The sequence below is a fragment of the Eublepharis macularius genome, chromosome 2 (genome assembly GCF_028583425.1).
Source record: "Eublepharis macularius isolate TG4126 chromosome 2, MPM_Emac_v1.0, whole genome shotgun sequence".
NCBI classification, from domain to species: domain Eukaryota; kingdom Metazoa; phylum Chordata; class Lepidosauria; order Squamata; family Eublepharidae; genus Eublepharis; species Eublepharis macularius.
In genome coordinates, this window is record NC_072791.1 from 512,899 (window position 1) to 526,359 (window position 13,461).

Below are 13,461 nucleotides of genomic sequence, written 5' to 3' on the forward strand. Positions count from 1 at the left end.
CCGCCGGCCGGAAGTCCCCCCTCCCGGAAGGGGCGTGGCGAGGCCTGGCCCGGGCGGGCGAGCGCGATGTCGGGTCGCGGGGCGGCGCGGCTGGCGGGGGCCGCCTCGGCCGCGCTGCTGCTGCTGCTGCTCCTGGGCGCCGCCCTCCACCAGGTGCCCGAGGGACACCTCGCCGTCTACTACAGGTGCCGGGCGGGGGGCCTCGGGGCGGGAGGCCGGGCGGCTCCCGTGGCGGGGAGTTCCGCGGGCGGGGGGTGACGGCGGCTCCTCGCCTCTCCTTTACTCTCGTCTCCGCAGGGGCGGGGCGCTGCTGCCCAGCTTGAGCGGGCCGGGGTTCCGCCTCCTCCTGCCCTTCCTCACCGCCCACCGGGCCGTCCAGGTGAGCCTGCGGGGAGGGGGGGAGGGCGGCCGGGAGCGCAGGGCCGGGTCGGGTCGGGCCATCCCGGGGGCTGACCCCCCCCTCGCCTGCTCCCTCTCTCTTTCTCCCCCCCCCCCCAGACGACGCTGCAGACCGACGAGGTGAAGAACGTGCCCTGCGGGACCAGGTGGGCCTCCCCCCCCCCCGGGGCAGCCGCTTCGGGCGCCACCGGGCCCTGCCCGCGCCAGGACCCCCGGTGGCCTCGCGAGCCGGGAAGGGTGGGGATGGGGTGGGGCGTCCCTGAGCCCCGCAGGCCCTTCTCTGGGTGGGGGGGGGGCGCTGCTGCCCTTGCCCCCCTGCAGGGAGGGGTCCGTTGTAGGGGGGGTCAGGGCGGGGGGGGGGTCCTGCTTTTTAAACCTGCCTTTCAAGCTCTTCCTTTCTGAAGGCCCTTCTGGGAATCCTGAGCCAGGGGCCGGTTTTCAGGCTGCGCTGCCGGTGCCGCCCCCCCCCCAGCCTTCTGGCAGCACAAAATGGAGCCTGGAGTGGTGCCCGTGGGACAGACCTCCCTGTGAGGGCGCTTGAGCGCTGCAGGCATGGCAGGGGCTGGCAGTGCCCCCTCCGCCCGCCTCTTCTGGGCTCCACCTTCCTCTTGGCCAGCCCAGAGAGAGGCCGCCAGCGCAGGGAGCGAAGGAAGGCCTGTCTCTCCGCGGCTCTGACACACACGTCCTCTTCTTGTAGTGGTGGGGTCATGATCTACATTGATCGGATTGAAGTGGTGAACTTCTTGGCGCCGCATGCAGGTATTTCTTCTTCACGGCTCTTCCGTGTGCCTGGCGTGAGGGTGGTGAGTGAGGAAAATCCTTGTGGGTGCTGGGGATTCTCTCAGCCAAAGCTATCAAAGGCCTTGGGGCTTAACGTTGTGTTTTTTTAAACTGCGTCCTTAACCATGCATAAGGTTATCTAGTAAGTGTGCAGGTGCATACAGTGACAACTGAAGCGCAGAACGACACACCACAAGACCAGCACCTCCTTGGTGCCCCCTTCCCCCCCCCCATTACCGTAGGGAGGAGCGTAGAGGCTCACTTGCTGGGAATGGGAGGATCCCTCATGGAGAGTCACCACTCAGGCCCCGGGGAAGGCCCCTTTTAGGAGCTGCTGCCTGTTTCTGGGGAAAGCGCGTGGGGGATGTGGAAGCAGGCAAAGCGATCCTGGCTCCTCACAGAGAAAGAGGCCAGGCTCATCCAGGAGCCGGGCTCCAGTGCTGCAGGGGGTAAGAGAGGGGGAGGGAGGAATGGGGTGGCCCCCAAGTTGGGTGACATCCTGGGGTCAAGGCAATGGGGAGGGTGGGGCTGGTGACATCCCCCCCCCCGCCCACCCCCATATTTGGTCCTTGACTGTATAGCGTGCACTGGAATCCAGAAGGAACTAGAAATTGTCCTGAAGGTTGTAAAATATTTTTGGGGGCAAGTGTAGCTAAAAGTAAGGTGGAGGAATATGCTACAGAGCAGTCTTTCAATGGGAGGCAAAGAGATAAGATTTCTGGAAATTTTGAAGCCGTGGAAAAAGTGTTTTCCTTTTGTTTGATAAATTGGAAATTTTGGGAAACGTATCACTTGCAACTCATTACACAAACACATCACTTGCAACTCGCATACAAAAACTGTTTTTTGGCATGTTTATGGAACTTCAAAGTATAAATATTGTAGTTTCTATAAGAAACTCTTTAATAACATATTCTCGTTTAAACACACACTGCCTTAGCTGTTGACCATACTGTTGACATTTAAGTAATAAACATAATCTTTACATTGGGTGTATCTACAGTATATTTTAAATATTTCATTCTTTCCAAAAAACAAAGTTCACAAGAATTTTTTCCAGCATGTTTCCCCATTTCCCCGTTTCTTTTTTTCTCTCAGTTCTTCCAGGCCTCTGTATCTTTGCACAGAGAGGCCCGTTTTGCTCCCAGCATCTTTAAGGGACAGGAAGGCGAGCTCAATGGCCCTCTGGCTGGGCCCCCCAGGGTGCTCCTTCCTGTGTGCTCACTGGCATACATGAGGCCGTTTTAATGCCTGAAAGTAGCCTGGGAGTCTGGAGGGCTTCCAAGCGCAGATGACTATCAGGTGGTGGGCAAAGGGAGACCCAGCTTGGGAGTGCGGGAGCAGAGGTGGGTGCAGGTGTGTAGGGGCGGCTTTGGGGTGGAGTGAGCTGGGGACCAAACTAGGCAATGCTGAGATAGGGGCTGCTGCCTCAGAAGGAAAGAGGCAGACAAGATGGTGTGGACCAGGCTTGAAGAGAAAAATCTCGGGTGGAGCATGATGTTGAGGGCACGCATGTAGAGCCCCCTGTGCTGTCCAGTCCTCACAGCAGGTTCAGACGATATCATTGCAGGTGGAGAGCTTCAGGGTATATTCACACAAGGAATAAGCATCATTTCTTTGCCTGGGGGAGGCTGGGAAGGAAACCGTGCTAAGGTGTCATCAATGAGAGACAAATCGTTTGGAGATTCTTGGGGTGCTCCAGTGGGCACAGAATTGCCTCTCAGAGGGGCAGGGCATTCTCTCTGGAATCACTGCTCTGTTCAGGTCTTGCACCAACCAGGATGCGTGCCCACAGTGGAGCAGAAATGCACACACCCTGAAACTCTGGCTGTGTGTGAGGGACTCTTCAAAGGCTAAGTGGAGTGTGAGTAGAGAGAAAAAAGTGTGCAAAAGTTTCACAAACTAATTTGCAATGAATAAAAAATAAAAGTAAGAGGCATTTATGATTCCCTCCCCCATTGCCAAGGTAACAGTTTCATTTGTAGTTATTAGATGCTTCTACAGAGCAAGTGAAAACAGTAGCTAAAATAAATAGGCGTTCTGTTTGTTACATATCCTGTCTCCACGCTCTTCCCCCTATTCCATTCACTTGAAAAAGCAGAGAGAAAAACTAGAGCCCTGCTTGTGATTAAATGTAGTGAAGATGAGGCTTGGATAGCTACAGAAAAGGTAGGAAAGGGCACTTTTGTAGGTCGTCTAGTGCATCAGTTGTATATCGTTTAAAAGCGAGCTGCGTAGTTGCTGTTGGAAGCCTAATACTCTGCCTCTTGCAGCCTAAGTGTGCCAGTGGTCTCCAAGAGGCTGGGCAGCGTTGGTGGCTTGTGGCCTGATCTCTCAGCTGCCCCCGGGGGGGCCTGCATTTTTCATGGGTTCTATTCAGACTCGCCTTCCTTAGGGAGGCTGCCTGGGGCTCTGGTGAGAAGCACGAGGGGCAAAGGAGAACTTTTGTTTGGAGTGTGTTCTGTTTACGTGACCTTGCAATGCTCCCCCTAGTCTATAACATTGTGAGGAACTACACTGCTGATTACGACAAGGCGCTCATCTTTAACAAGATCCACCATGAGCTCAACCAGTTCTGCAGTGCCCACACGCTCCAGGAAGTATACATCGAGCTCTTCGGTAAGCGTCTGCTCTCCCCAAGCACCTTCCGTACGTGGCTTTTCTTGACTCCTGTTCAGTTTCTTACTGCCTCCCGCCCCCGGGCCTGTGGAAGGACCGGTCCTCCAGTGCCACGGGGACCGAGCCTGGCTCTTGCTGGACTGTGGCCGCATCTGGCACTTCCCCAATGAGGTCCAGCCGTGCTGGCTGGGTGGGCATCACATACGTTTTTCTGCGCAGAGGGTGGTGCAAGCATGCCAGAATCTGAGGCTCAGTATTTAGACAGGTTGTTTAAAGACATTTGGGGGTGGAAGCTGAGCAGGAAAGTAAGCAAGCGTGAACAGTGAGAGAGAGAGACTCAGGGAAGTGACCCTAAGGGAGAAGCCAGGAAGCTTGCACGATGTGTACGAGGCTGGGGCCTACCTTTATAGGTGAAATGGGCCCTGAGGCAGAGGAGAGTCCTCCTAGCAGTTAGGACAAAGACTCCAATGGTTAGTTCCTGGGTTGGACAACGGGCTTGATTGCATTACGTGCTTTTGGCCAGGGCGTGTGAATGGGAAGGCATACCTGGCCGGTTAGCTGGAAGGATACGCCGGAGCTAGGCTGATAGTTGTAGGTGGGGAGTACAATATCCCAGGAACGGCTGTATATACTTATGGATGCTATTTGATTAACTCCTAGATCCCGGGCAGGGGTCTCATCACGGGAGGAGGGACAGGAACGTGACTTGTGTCAGGAGTGGCTGTGCTGCTGTGACTACAGATCACCCCTGTGCCCGGGATGTTGCCCGTAGCGTTTTGTGAACGTGTTACTTTTGTTGTTGACATTGTACTGTTCCAGTGTGTGAGCACTCATGTAGTCCTTTAAATAAACGAAAGAGTTTATTTCTGATTTGGAGGTGGAAGCTGAGCAGATTTATTTTTAAAAAATCAGTCTGGGCTTATGATCGGAAAAAATGCTCCTCCCAGTCTGGATTTTGATGGTTGACGCAATGATGGGCCTGAAATGGCAGTCTGGGGGGGGGGGTGGCTGTGACTTGATACGTCCCCTTTCATGTTTCTGTCGGCATGTTCCTGGCCGTTGGTGTTGACTTTGTTTGGGAAGGGAGAACCTGGGAGGAACTTTGACAAGTTCCTCCCAGGTTCTCCCTTCTCACCGCCCCCACCCCGCCCCGGCTGCACAGGCCTTGAAAGGGAGCTGCAGCAACCTGGTGCTGCCATCTTAATTGCCAGTGGACATTTGAAACGGGGAGATTGGCAAACTTCTGCTGCTGGGCTGATAGCTCCCAACCCACCCAAGCCCTGCGTGGTACAGGCAGGCATTTCCCAGCCCTGTGGTGCACACGAAGAAAGGCGCTTGTCCAGCTGCCTCTTTCTCCCTCCTGCCTTTGGGAGTAGGTGGGACGTGGTCAGGCCTACTGTGTCTCCCTCCCTCCCTCCTTGGGGAGGGCAGGGGTGGGGTGGGGTCCCTTTCCAGGTCCATTTTTCCTTCCCAGTCTGTCCTTTGTTTGATATGTGTGTTTAACTAGGATGTGTTGTATCTGTTAGCTACCTTGGGAGTTCTTTCTGAACAGAAAGACACAATATAAACAAACGAGTGCCAGGACTCCTGCACAGCTGACTTACTTGGTAGTCATTTCGTCTCTCCTAGATCAGATAGACGACAACCTGAAGCTTGCGCTGCAAGAGGATCTGAATGTCATGGCGCCGGGTCTCACCATCCAGGTAGGCCCTGTGTTCCCACTCTTGCTCTCAAAACCAGGAATGGCTCTGTGGCTTCTATACCAGGCAGTGCTGTAAAAAGGCTTCCTGGGTTGCAGCTGTAAATGAAAAGCCTAAGGAATGGTTAAGGTCTTGGATAATGCTTTGGTCGGAACGGAGAGCCCTGATCCAGGGAGACTCCTTGTGCATTCTGGTGGGTACCAAACCACCTGGTTTTGTTTGGCCTACACAGTTGTGTTCTATGAAAGTTCTGATTGGATAACTGTTAGGCATCCAAGGTAACACACGTTTCCTTCAAGCTCCAAAAAGAAGGGAAGGTTGGTTTCCATTCCTTATTTTGAGCATTCTTAATTCTGTACAAAAAGGACCTTCTGCAAACCATCTTTTTCCTGCTGCTGAGCCATTGCAGAAATTTTAAAGGCATGGCCGGATGAGCATGTGCTTGAGCCCGGTGGGCTGAGAGCCATGTCAATGGAGAGAAAAAGGAGTCAGTGAGATTTCTAAGAAAGGAGATTTGTGAATGTGCCTGGCCAAGAAAATCAGCCGGATTTATGCCTGATGGGGAAAGGGCCCTGGAAAGAGAAGAGTAGAAAACATCAGAAAAGCCAGGTGGGGAGAGGAGAAGTTAGAGATCTGAAGGCCTGTAAAAATGGGGGTGGAGGGGAGGACAACACATTTTGTTCCTATTTGTTCCAAGGACTAGATCGTAGAATCATAGAATCATAGAGTTGGAAGGGGCCATACAGACCATCTAGTCCAACCCCCTGCCCAGTGCAGGATCAGCCTAAAGCATCTCTGACAAGTATTCATCCAGCCTCTTCTTGAAAACTGCCAGTGAGGGGGAGCTCACCACCTCCCTAGGCAGCTGATTCCACTTTTGAACTACTCTGACCGTGAAAAAGTTTTTCCTAATATCCAGCCAGTACCTTTGTGCCCATTGCTACGCGTCCTACCCTCTGCTGCCAACTGGAACAGCTCCTTGCCCTCCTCCAAATGACAGCCTTTCAAATACTTAAAGAGAGCAATCATGTCCCCCCTCAACCTCCTCCAAACGAAACATTCCCGAGGCCCCCAGCCTTTCCTCATAGGGCTCAGTCTCCAGACCCCTGATCATTATTGTTGCTCTCCTCTGCACCCTCTCGATTTTGGCCACATCCTTTTTGAAGTGAGGCCTTCAGAACTGCACACAATACTCCAGGTGCAGCCTGACCAAGGCAGTATAGAGAGGGGCTATGACCTCCTGCAATTTCGACGCTATGGCCCCTTTGATACAACCCAGGATTGAATTAGCCTTTTTTGCCACCGCATCGCACTGACTGCTCATATTTAGTTTACAGTCCTCTCTTACCCCAAGATCCCTTTCGCATATACTACTGCCCAGAAGTGTATCCCCCATCCAGTATTTGTGCTTCCCATTTTTGTGGCCCAGATGTAATACTGTGCACTTGTCTTTGTTGAATTGCATCCTATTCACAGCTGCCCACTTCTCCAGAGTATTCAGGTCTTGTTGAATTTTAATTCTATCTTGGTAGTTTGCTACTCCTCCCAATTTGGTATCATCAGCAAATTTAATGAGCAGCCCTTCCACTCCTTCATCCAGATCATTGATAAAAATATTGAAAAGTACCGGGCCCAAAACCGAGCCCTGCGGCACCCCACTGGACACCTCCCTCCAATCTGATGAAACGCCGTTGACCACCACTCTTTGAGTGAGGTCCTCTAACCAGTTCCCTATCCACCAAACTTATAGTCTACTCCACAGTCTTCCAGTTTGTCCATCAGAATGTCATGGGGGACCTTATCAAAAGCTTTACTGAAATCCAGATAAATCACATCAACAGAGTTCCCCCGATCCAGTAAGCTGGTCACTCGATCAAAGAAGGAAACAAAGTTGGTCTGGCAAGATCTGTTAGGAACAAAACCATGCTGACTTCCCCGGATCACTGAGTGGTCCTTCAGATGTTTACAGATTGATCCCTTTAAAATCTGCTCTAATATATTCCCAGCAACAGAAGTCAGACTGACCGGCCTGTAGTTTCCCGGGTCATCCTTCTTCCCTTTCTTAAAGATTGGGATAACATTCGCTCTTCTCCAATCTTGTGGCACATCCCCAGTCCTCCAGGAGGCCTTGAAGATGATGGACAGGGGTTCTACAAGTTCTCTAGAAAGTTCTTTCAGCACTCAGATGGAAAAATGGGGGAATTTGGGGGAGCACTGGGGAAAGAAAGCCAGTGACTTGTATTTATATTTTATTCTATTTATATCCCACCCTCCCCGTGAATGGGCTCAGGGCGGGTTACATCAAGCCTAAAATACAATTTAAAATCAACATTAAAAACAGTCATAACATTTCAGAGCGCAGTCAGCATGATGGTAGTCTTTGCCAACAGCAGTCCCCTGCCTCTAATACACGGGGGGGGGGGGGTGAAGGGCGGGAAGAGAGACGGAGGGGCAGGCTCAAGTTTGTTCCTATAGAGGCCAAGATGACATTGTGGCCCCCTCTCAACAGGAGACTATTTTATCAGTTTTTGGAATGAGTGAGATGTCGTTTAAAATTATTTTTCTTGCTCAAAATATATAGTGTATACTTTTTTTGTTCACTACAGAATTTGTTTGCTATCTTGACTTTTTATTTTTTTCCTATCAATTTGGTGATAAATGAAGATGTGTGCGAAGTAGCATAGGGTGTAGCAGTTTGTACCTCCAAGTATTGAGTATATTTGCTATTTTTTCTTGTAGAAAACTAAGATAGTTATACTTGGAAATTCCATAAATATGCCAAAGAGTACAATTTAATATGCTGAGCTACAGATGATGTGTTTTAAGTTAAATCGGTAATTTTCTTCCATTTGGCGTACCGGCAATAACTGTCACTGGCCCTCCTCCCTGGAGTTGGTGTTGTGTGTTTATATGTTTTTGTCGAATTACTTCCATGTATTATTCTGAATGCTGTTTTAATGGTCAAATATTTCAACGTTTTCATGTTTGCTGCCTTGGAAGCCCTATGTGGGTGGAAAGGTGGCGTAAACTTTTTTTAAAAATAAATGAATACGGCTGGTATGGAATGGGTGGCGCTCGTGTTTGGCCAAAGGTGGGCTGTGAGTGTGCGGCTTGACTTGGGCCACCTTGTCATTTACATGCAGGCTGTGCGAGTGACAAAGCCCAAAATCCCTGAAGCCATTCGGAGGAATTTTGAACTTGTGTAAGTGTCGACTGCTGGAGGGCCTCCAAAGAGCCTGAGACCTGCACCTGCAGGCTCCTTGCCTGGGCTTCCAGGGCTTTGAGCGGGAGGCTGGGGGCAGGCCCTGGCCGGTTTCCAGGCTCAGCCATGCCCCCGCCCGGAAGAGGCGTCCACTTGTGCTGGAGGCAGTCTGGGCTTGGGGCGTGGGTTCGTACCAGTGAGCTGGAGGAGCATTTTCTGCTTTGTTCTGTAGGGAAACAGAAAAGACCAAACTCTTGATAGCAGCTGAGAAGCAGAAGGTGGTGGAGAAGGAGGCAGAGACGGAGCGGAGGAAGGCGCTCATAGGTAACGGGTCACCCTTTTGGGTACTTCCCAGGCTAACTTCACTCCAGTAGCCTCCGAGCTGAATGTGCCCTGGTTGGGCCATTGAGCTTCAGAAGACAAGTGGCAGGGGCCCGGTAGATGCCCGTGGCAGTGGGTGGCCCCCTCATAGGGGGGAGGAGCCGCAGTTGAAACCAGGCACTACTAGTTTTGCCGCCTTGGCCCCTCGGCTTCTTGCAGCGGCTACAGAGAGTGGACTCGAGGAACAAGAAGCTGTGATCAGCTGTGCTGGCTGAACGTGATAAATCCCAAACCACAGAATATAATCCTCGTAATACATTTTATTATGTTTTCAAGTAAAAAATATTGCCCACTTATGTAATTAAAGTCTGTTTGTAGTTGTCAGAGCTGTTGTTCTGCAGATCAGTTATGTTAGATGGGCTAAACGTTGGCACAGACAAACCCCAATGATCGTACATAGGGCGGCTTTGTTTTCTTCTGCTAATATTATTTAAACATTTAAATTATACACGCAAAACTGAATAGAAAATCCTCCTGGGAAACCCAGAGTGCTGGGCTGGAGCCACAGGGGCCTGAAGGCACGCAGCCCTGATCATAAGAACGGTTGCATCTGGCCTGGCCCACCTCTGGGTGCAGAACGGTGGGAATCTGGCGCAACGTTCAGAAGTAGCAATGTGCAGGCAGCTGGGGCCATTGAATGGCTTCTGGTCGGGGCCGAGGCAGCCCCCTTGTTTCTGCCTTTGGTTCAGGCCTGCGCTACAGCCACCGTACCTGGCAGAACCTTTCTATAGGCCCATTGCTGTGAGGGACAGAGGTGCGCGCGCATTCGATGGCTCCCCCTGAGGCAGACACGCTTTGGAGCAGCCCAGGGAAGAGAGGGTGCCCGACAGGGATTGTGGCCTCTGTCTTCCTGATGTGGTTGAAGCCCTCTGGGGACAAAATGCTCTACCAGAGCTTGCATTCGTAGGGGGATGGATGGCTCCTTCCCTGGCTGGGCACAGAGTGTGGGTGGGAGGCCTCCTGGCAAGGGGGAGCCGAGCAGTGGGCAAGGGGGGGGAGGCACAGGAGCCGCTGTCCTGAAGGCCGCCTCCCCTTCAGCCACCGGTGAGCGAGTTCCCTGGGTGAAGGCATGGCTCCTCCTGGGAACAGAGGAGCTGGAAGAAGTGTCCGCAGCAGCGTGACCTGCTGCGATCCATGCCGTTGTTTTTAATAGGCAGATGTCTCATTACAGAAGCAGAGAAGGCGGCTCAGGTGTCCAAGATTCGATATCACCAGAAGGTCATGGAATCATTAATAAGAAAGCGGATTTATGAGCTCGAAGGTCAGTGTTCCCAGCGCTCTCCTCCCTTTCCTGAGGCAGATCTTAGTCCCGTTATCCTGGGTAACTTCTGTGGGCAGTCCAGCACGCCTTCTGCGAACAGCTGTCTCTGTACAGACACACACAACTAGGCAAGGATCGGCCTCTTCCGGCTGGCCACCAACCGGGCATCTTGTACCTCGGCAGGGACTTGGCCGTGTCCAAAGCGAAGAGCTGAGGGGAGGGAAAGGAGGACGCTCCTCCTCTGCCATGCTGAGTGTTAGATGGTCGTGATCTCTCCGGGTGGGACATAATGGACACACTGGGTCAGGTGGAGGAAGAGGCGCATTTTGGGTGAGGCTGGCAGTCCTGTGCTTCTGGGCTTTGATGAGGCCACCCGGGAGAGAATGAGCAACGCAGGCAAATGCGAGCAGAAGCTTTAGTGGGGCATCTAGCAAAGACAGGGAAGGTGGAGAAGGCCCCCTCGCCTCTGAATGCCGACCCGGCTGCTCAGGTGGAGTTTTCTTTGCCAGGCCTGCCTTTTGCATGCGCAGGAGGCAGAGCCATTTCTGAGAAGCCAGAGAGAGCACAGGGAGGCCTCCCTCAGGTGGCAGCAAGGCACACGGCACACGGCAGCCTCCTTTTCCCCAGAGGCTCTGCCTGAAGGACCCTGGGACAAGGCCTCTGAGCTGGGCAGACAGCGCCCTCCTTGCCTCCGTTTGCCACAGGCTTGTGCCAGCTGGTGTAGGCTTGGCCGGCTGAATCCGTCTTTGGGAGTTTTGTTTGGCCTGGGCAAACTAGCAAAGGACGACATGGATTCCTAGGGCCGCTACAGCTGGGAGCCTAGGTAGCTGCCCCCCCCCCCACCCGCCTGAACTTCCCTTTGTAGCCCTGCCTAGCCAGGCTGTCTTGTCCTCCCCACAGATGCTGCTTTCCTAGCCAGAGAGAAGGCGAAAGCAGATGCCAAGTACTACACGGCTCAGAAGGCGGCCGACTCAAACAAGGTGAGCGAACCCTGCTTCTGCACCGGCAGTTGAGTTGCCAGGTCCCCTAACCCTCCCGGCAAAAGGCAGGAGACTCGGCGGTCACCTGTTTTGAAGTGCTCTCGTGCATGCCAGTCATGCGCACGCTCCTGGGCTGTGCAATGACGTCGTCACACAGGGCATCATGCCACCCCTGGGAGCGCTGCTACGATCCACTGTGGAGCCCAGGAGCGCGCCCTGGAAGGCACGTTCCCCCGTCTTCTCGCCAGCCAGGCAAGTGGGGGCGGGGGTGTGTGTGGAAGCAGGGGATCCCCCACCCCTAGCAGGGGACTGGCAACCCTAGGAAAGAGAGAACCCCCTCCTCCTGGAAAGAAAGGAAGGTGGTTTGCCACACTGGGAAGCTTGCGCTGCAAAGGGCCTTCGGAGCTGCTTCACTTACTTTCTCTCTCCCTCCAGATGAAACTCACGCCAGCCTATCTGGAACTGGTAAAATACCAGGCCATTGCAACCAACAGCAAGCTGTATTTTGGAAGCAGCCTCCCCCCCAGTTTGTTTCTGGGTCCCTGTGCCTTCAAGTGCGTGGCTGCAAGAACTGTTGGAGAAGCCCAGCTCATCTCGGAAGCAGGGAGACACCCCCTCAGGCACAGCGGGGTGGGGGCCTCTTGATGCTTCAGTGAGGCGGGGCAGCGGAGATGTGACCCTCGCACCGTGCAGCCTTCGCTGTCTGAACCCCTAACTGGCCTGGTGCCCGGGCCCTTGACCTCACATCTGCCTTACCCCAAGAATGTTGTTGTGAAGATAGAGAAGACAAATGCTTTCTGCAGCCTAGAGACGGTCTTGGATCTCGTGTGGTCGTCTGTGGGCAGTGGTGAGGGCAGCGCACTGGCCATTTCTGAGGGCGTGGCATTGGGGCCGCCGGCATGACCTGCCTATGGGAGGCGGGGTCTCAGGTCTGCCTCCTGTGCTGTCCCTCTCACAGGTGCATCTGGACTGAATCGTGTGGGGAGGAGGGCTGTCTGCCGAGATCTGTTGCCATCGGTATTCTTTGGCTGAGCTTAGTACCAGGCTTTGCAGGGTTATAGGGTTGCTTCAGAGGCCTTGACCAGCTCCTTGCAGGTGGCTGAAGAGCTGATTCCAAATAGGGGGCTGTGTTTCAAAGTGCCTCTGCCTCAGCATCTTCCTGCAGGTGGTACGTGTAAACTTCAGACAGGAATGCACTTTCAGGGCAAGTCTTCCATGTGCATTCTGAGTTGGCGTGTCACCCTCACATACTGGAAATGGCATGTTGAATCAACTCTGAAGGCTTCTCTACGTATGTATAGCAAATTGAGAGCGCTCCCGGATGGGTGTCGCCAATAGGCAGAGAAACTGGGATAGCCTAACGTTGGGTGCTCAGCTCACAACTGCAGCTGTACGCGGGCACAAGCCTAGCTGGTCCCCCCACCCCCGCTGGATTTTGCTTGGGAAATGAAGTGGGGCCGCAGGAAGACCCCCTAAGGCTGATGGTTCCTGCTGGAGGGGCCAGAGGGGTGCCTCGTTTGCCCCTGCAGTGTGGCTGCTTTTTGTGCTGTTGGCATTCTGCCACTCTGGGTGGGCTCAAGGGGGCATGGTGTGAGTTCAGCCTTGCCTGGATGCCAAAGTCCTCATCTCACTTGAGACTGTGAATTCACAAATGCAGGGATTGTAAAGAGGAGTCAACTCGGGCTGTTTGTGGGGCACCCGCGTTGCTGAACTGGAAATTGTCAGGTTAATGCGGATGCTGTGAAAGGCTCCGCTTTGCTACCTACAAGAGTGTTTGTAAATGGCTAGAAATGTTTAATCTGTGACAAGGCTTTTTATAACATTGTTTATGCCACACGTATATGCAATATTGAACTTTGGAATAAGGGAAAATAAAGCTTATTTTAATAACTTTTATAGCATCTCTATGGGATGTGTCTGGACTTTTCCCTTTGGGGCACAGGCTGTTTAGTTGATGCTTTCTGCCAGAGTCTGAGGCAGAAGGACGATCCCTTCTCAAGCTGCTGTAGAAATGGCAGAAACGGCCATTTCCTTTCCCCATCAACTGCTTATTTGTAGCCCCCCTCCCCGTGGATCCTGGCCCACCTCCCCCAGTGCCAGCCTCTAAGGGAAGGACAGACTTGGGTCTCTAACAAGCAC

General features: G+C 53.2%; 1 protein-coding gene across 1 annotated transcript; it reads left to right on the top strand.

Moving 5' to 3' along the window:
• Nucleotides 1–19: 19 nt before the first annotated feature.
• LOC129323812 (erlin-1-like) lies at nt 20–13,216 on the top strand. The gene is made up of 11 exons (XM_054970542.1): nt 20–185; nt 298–379; nt 499–545; nt 1,097–1,158; nt 3,673–3,798; nt 5,428–5,501; nt 8,642–8,700; nt 8,933–9,024; nt 10,253–10,342; nt 11,243–11,322; nt 11,758–13,216. The coding sequence occupies exons 1-11, from the start codon at nt 67–69 to the stop codon at nt 11,965–11,967; spliced, it is 1,041 nt and encodes a 346-aa protein (XP_054826517.1). The 5' UTR covers nt 20–66; the 3' UTR covers nt 11,968–13,216.
• Nucleotides 13,217–13,461: the final 245 nt, after the last annotated feature.

What these genes read in the sequence shown, in the direction of transcription:
- LOC129323812 (XM_054970542.1), top strand. Translation starts at nt 67, where the DNA reads ATGTCGGGTCGCGGGGCGGCGCGGCTGGCGGGGGCCGCCTCGGCCGCG. An exon ending in CACCTCGCCGTCTACTACAG is followed by an intron (nt 186 to 297) that starts GTGCCGGGCGGG and finishes TCGTCTCCGCAG; the next exon opens with GGGCGGGGCGCTGCTGCCCA. An exon ending in AGGCGGCCGACTCAAACAAG is followed by an intron (nt 11,323 to 11,757) that starts GTGAGCGAACCC and finishes CTCTCCCTCCAG; the next exon opens with ATGAAACTCACGCCAGCCTA.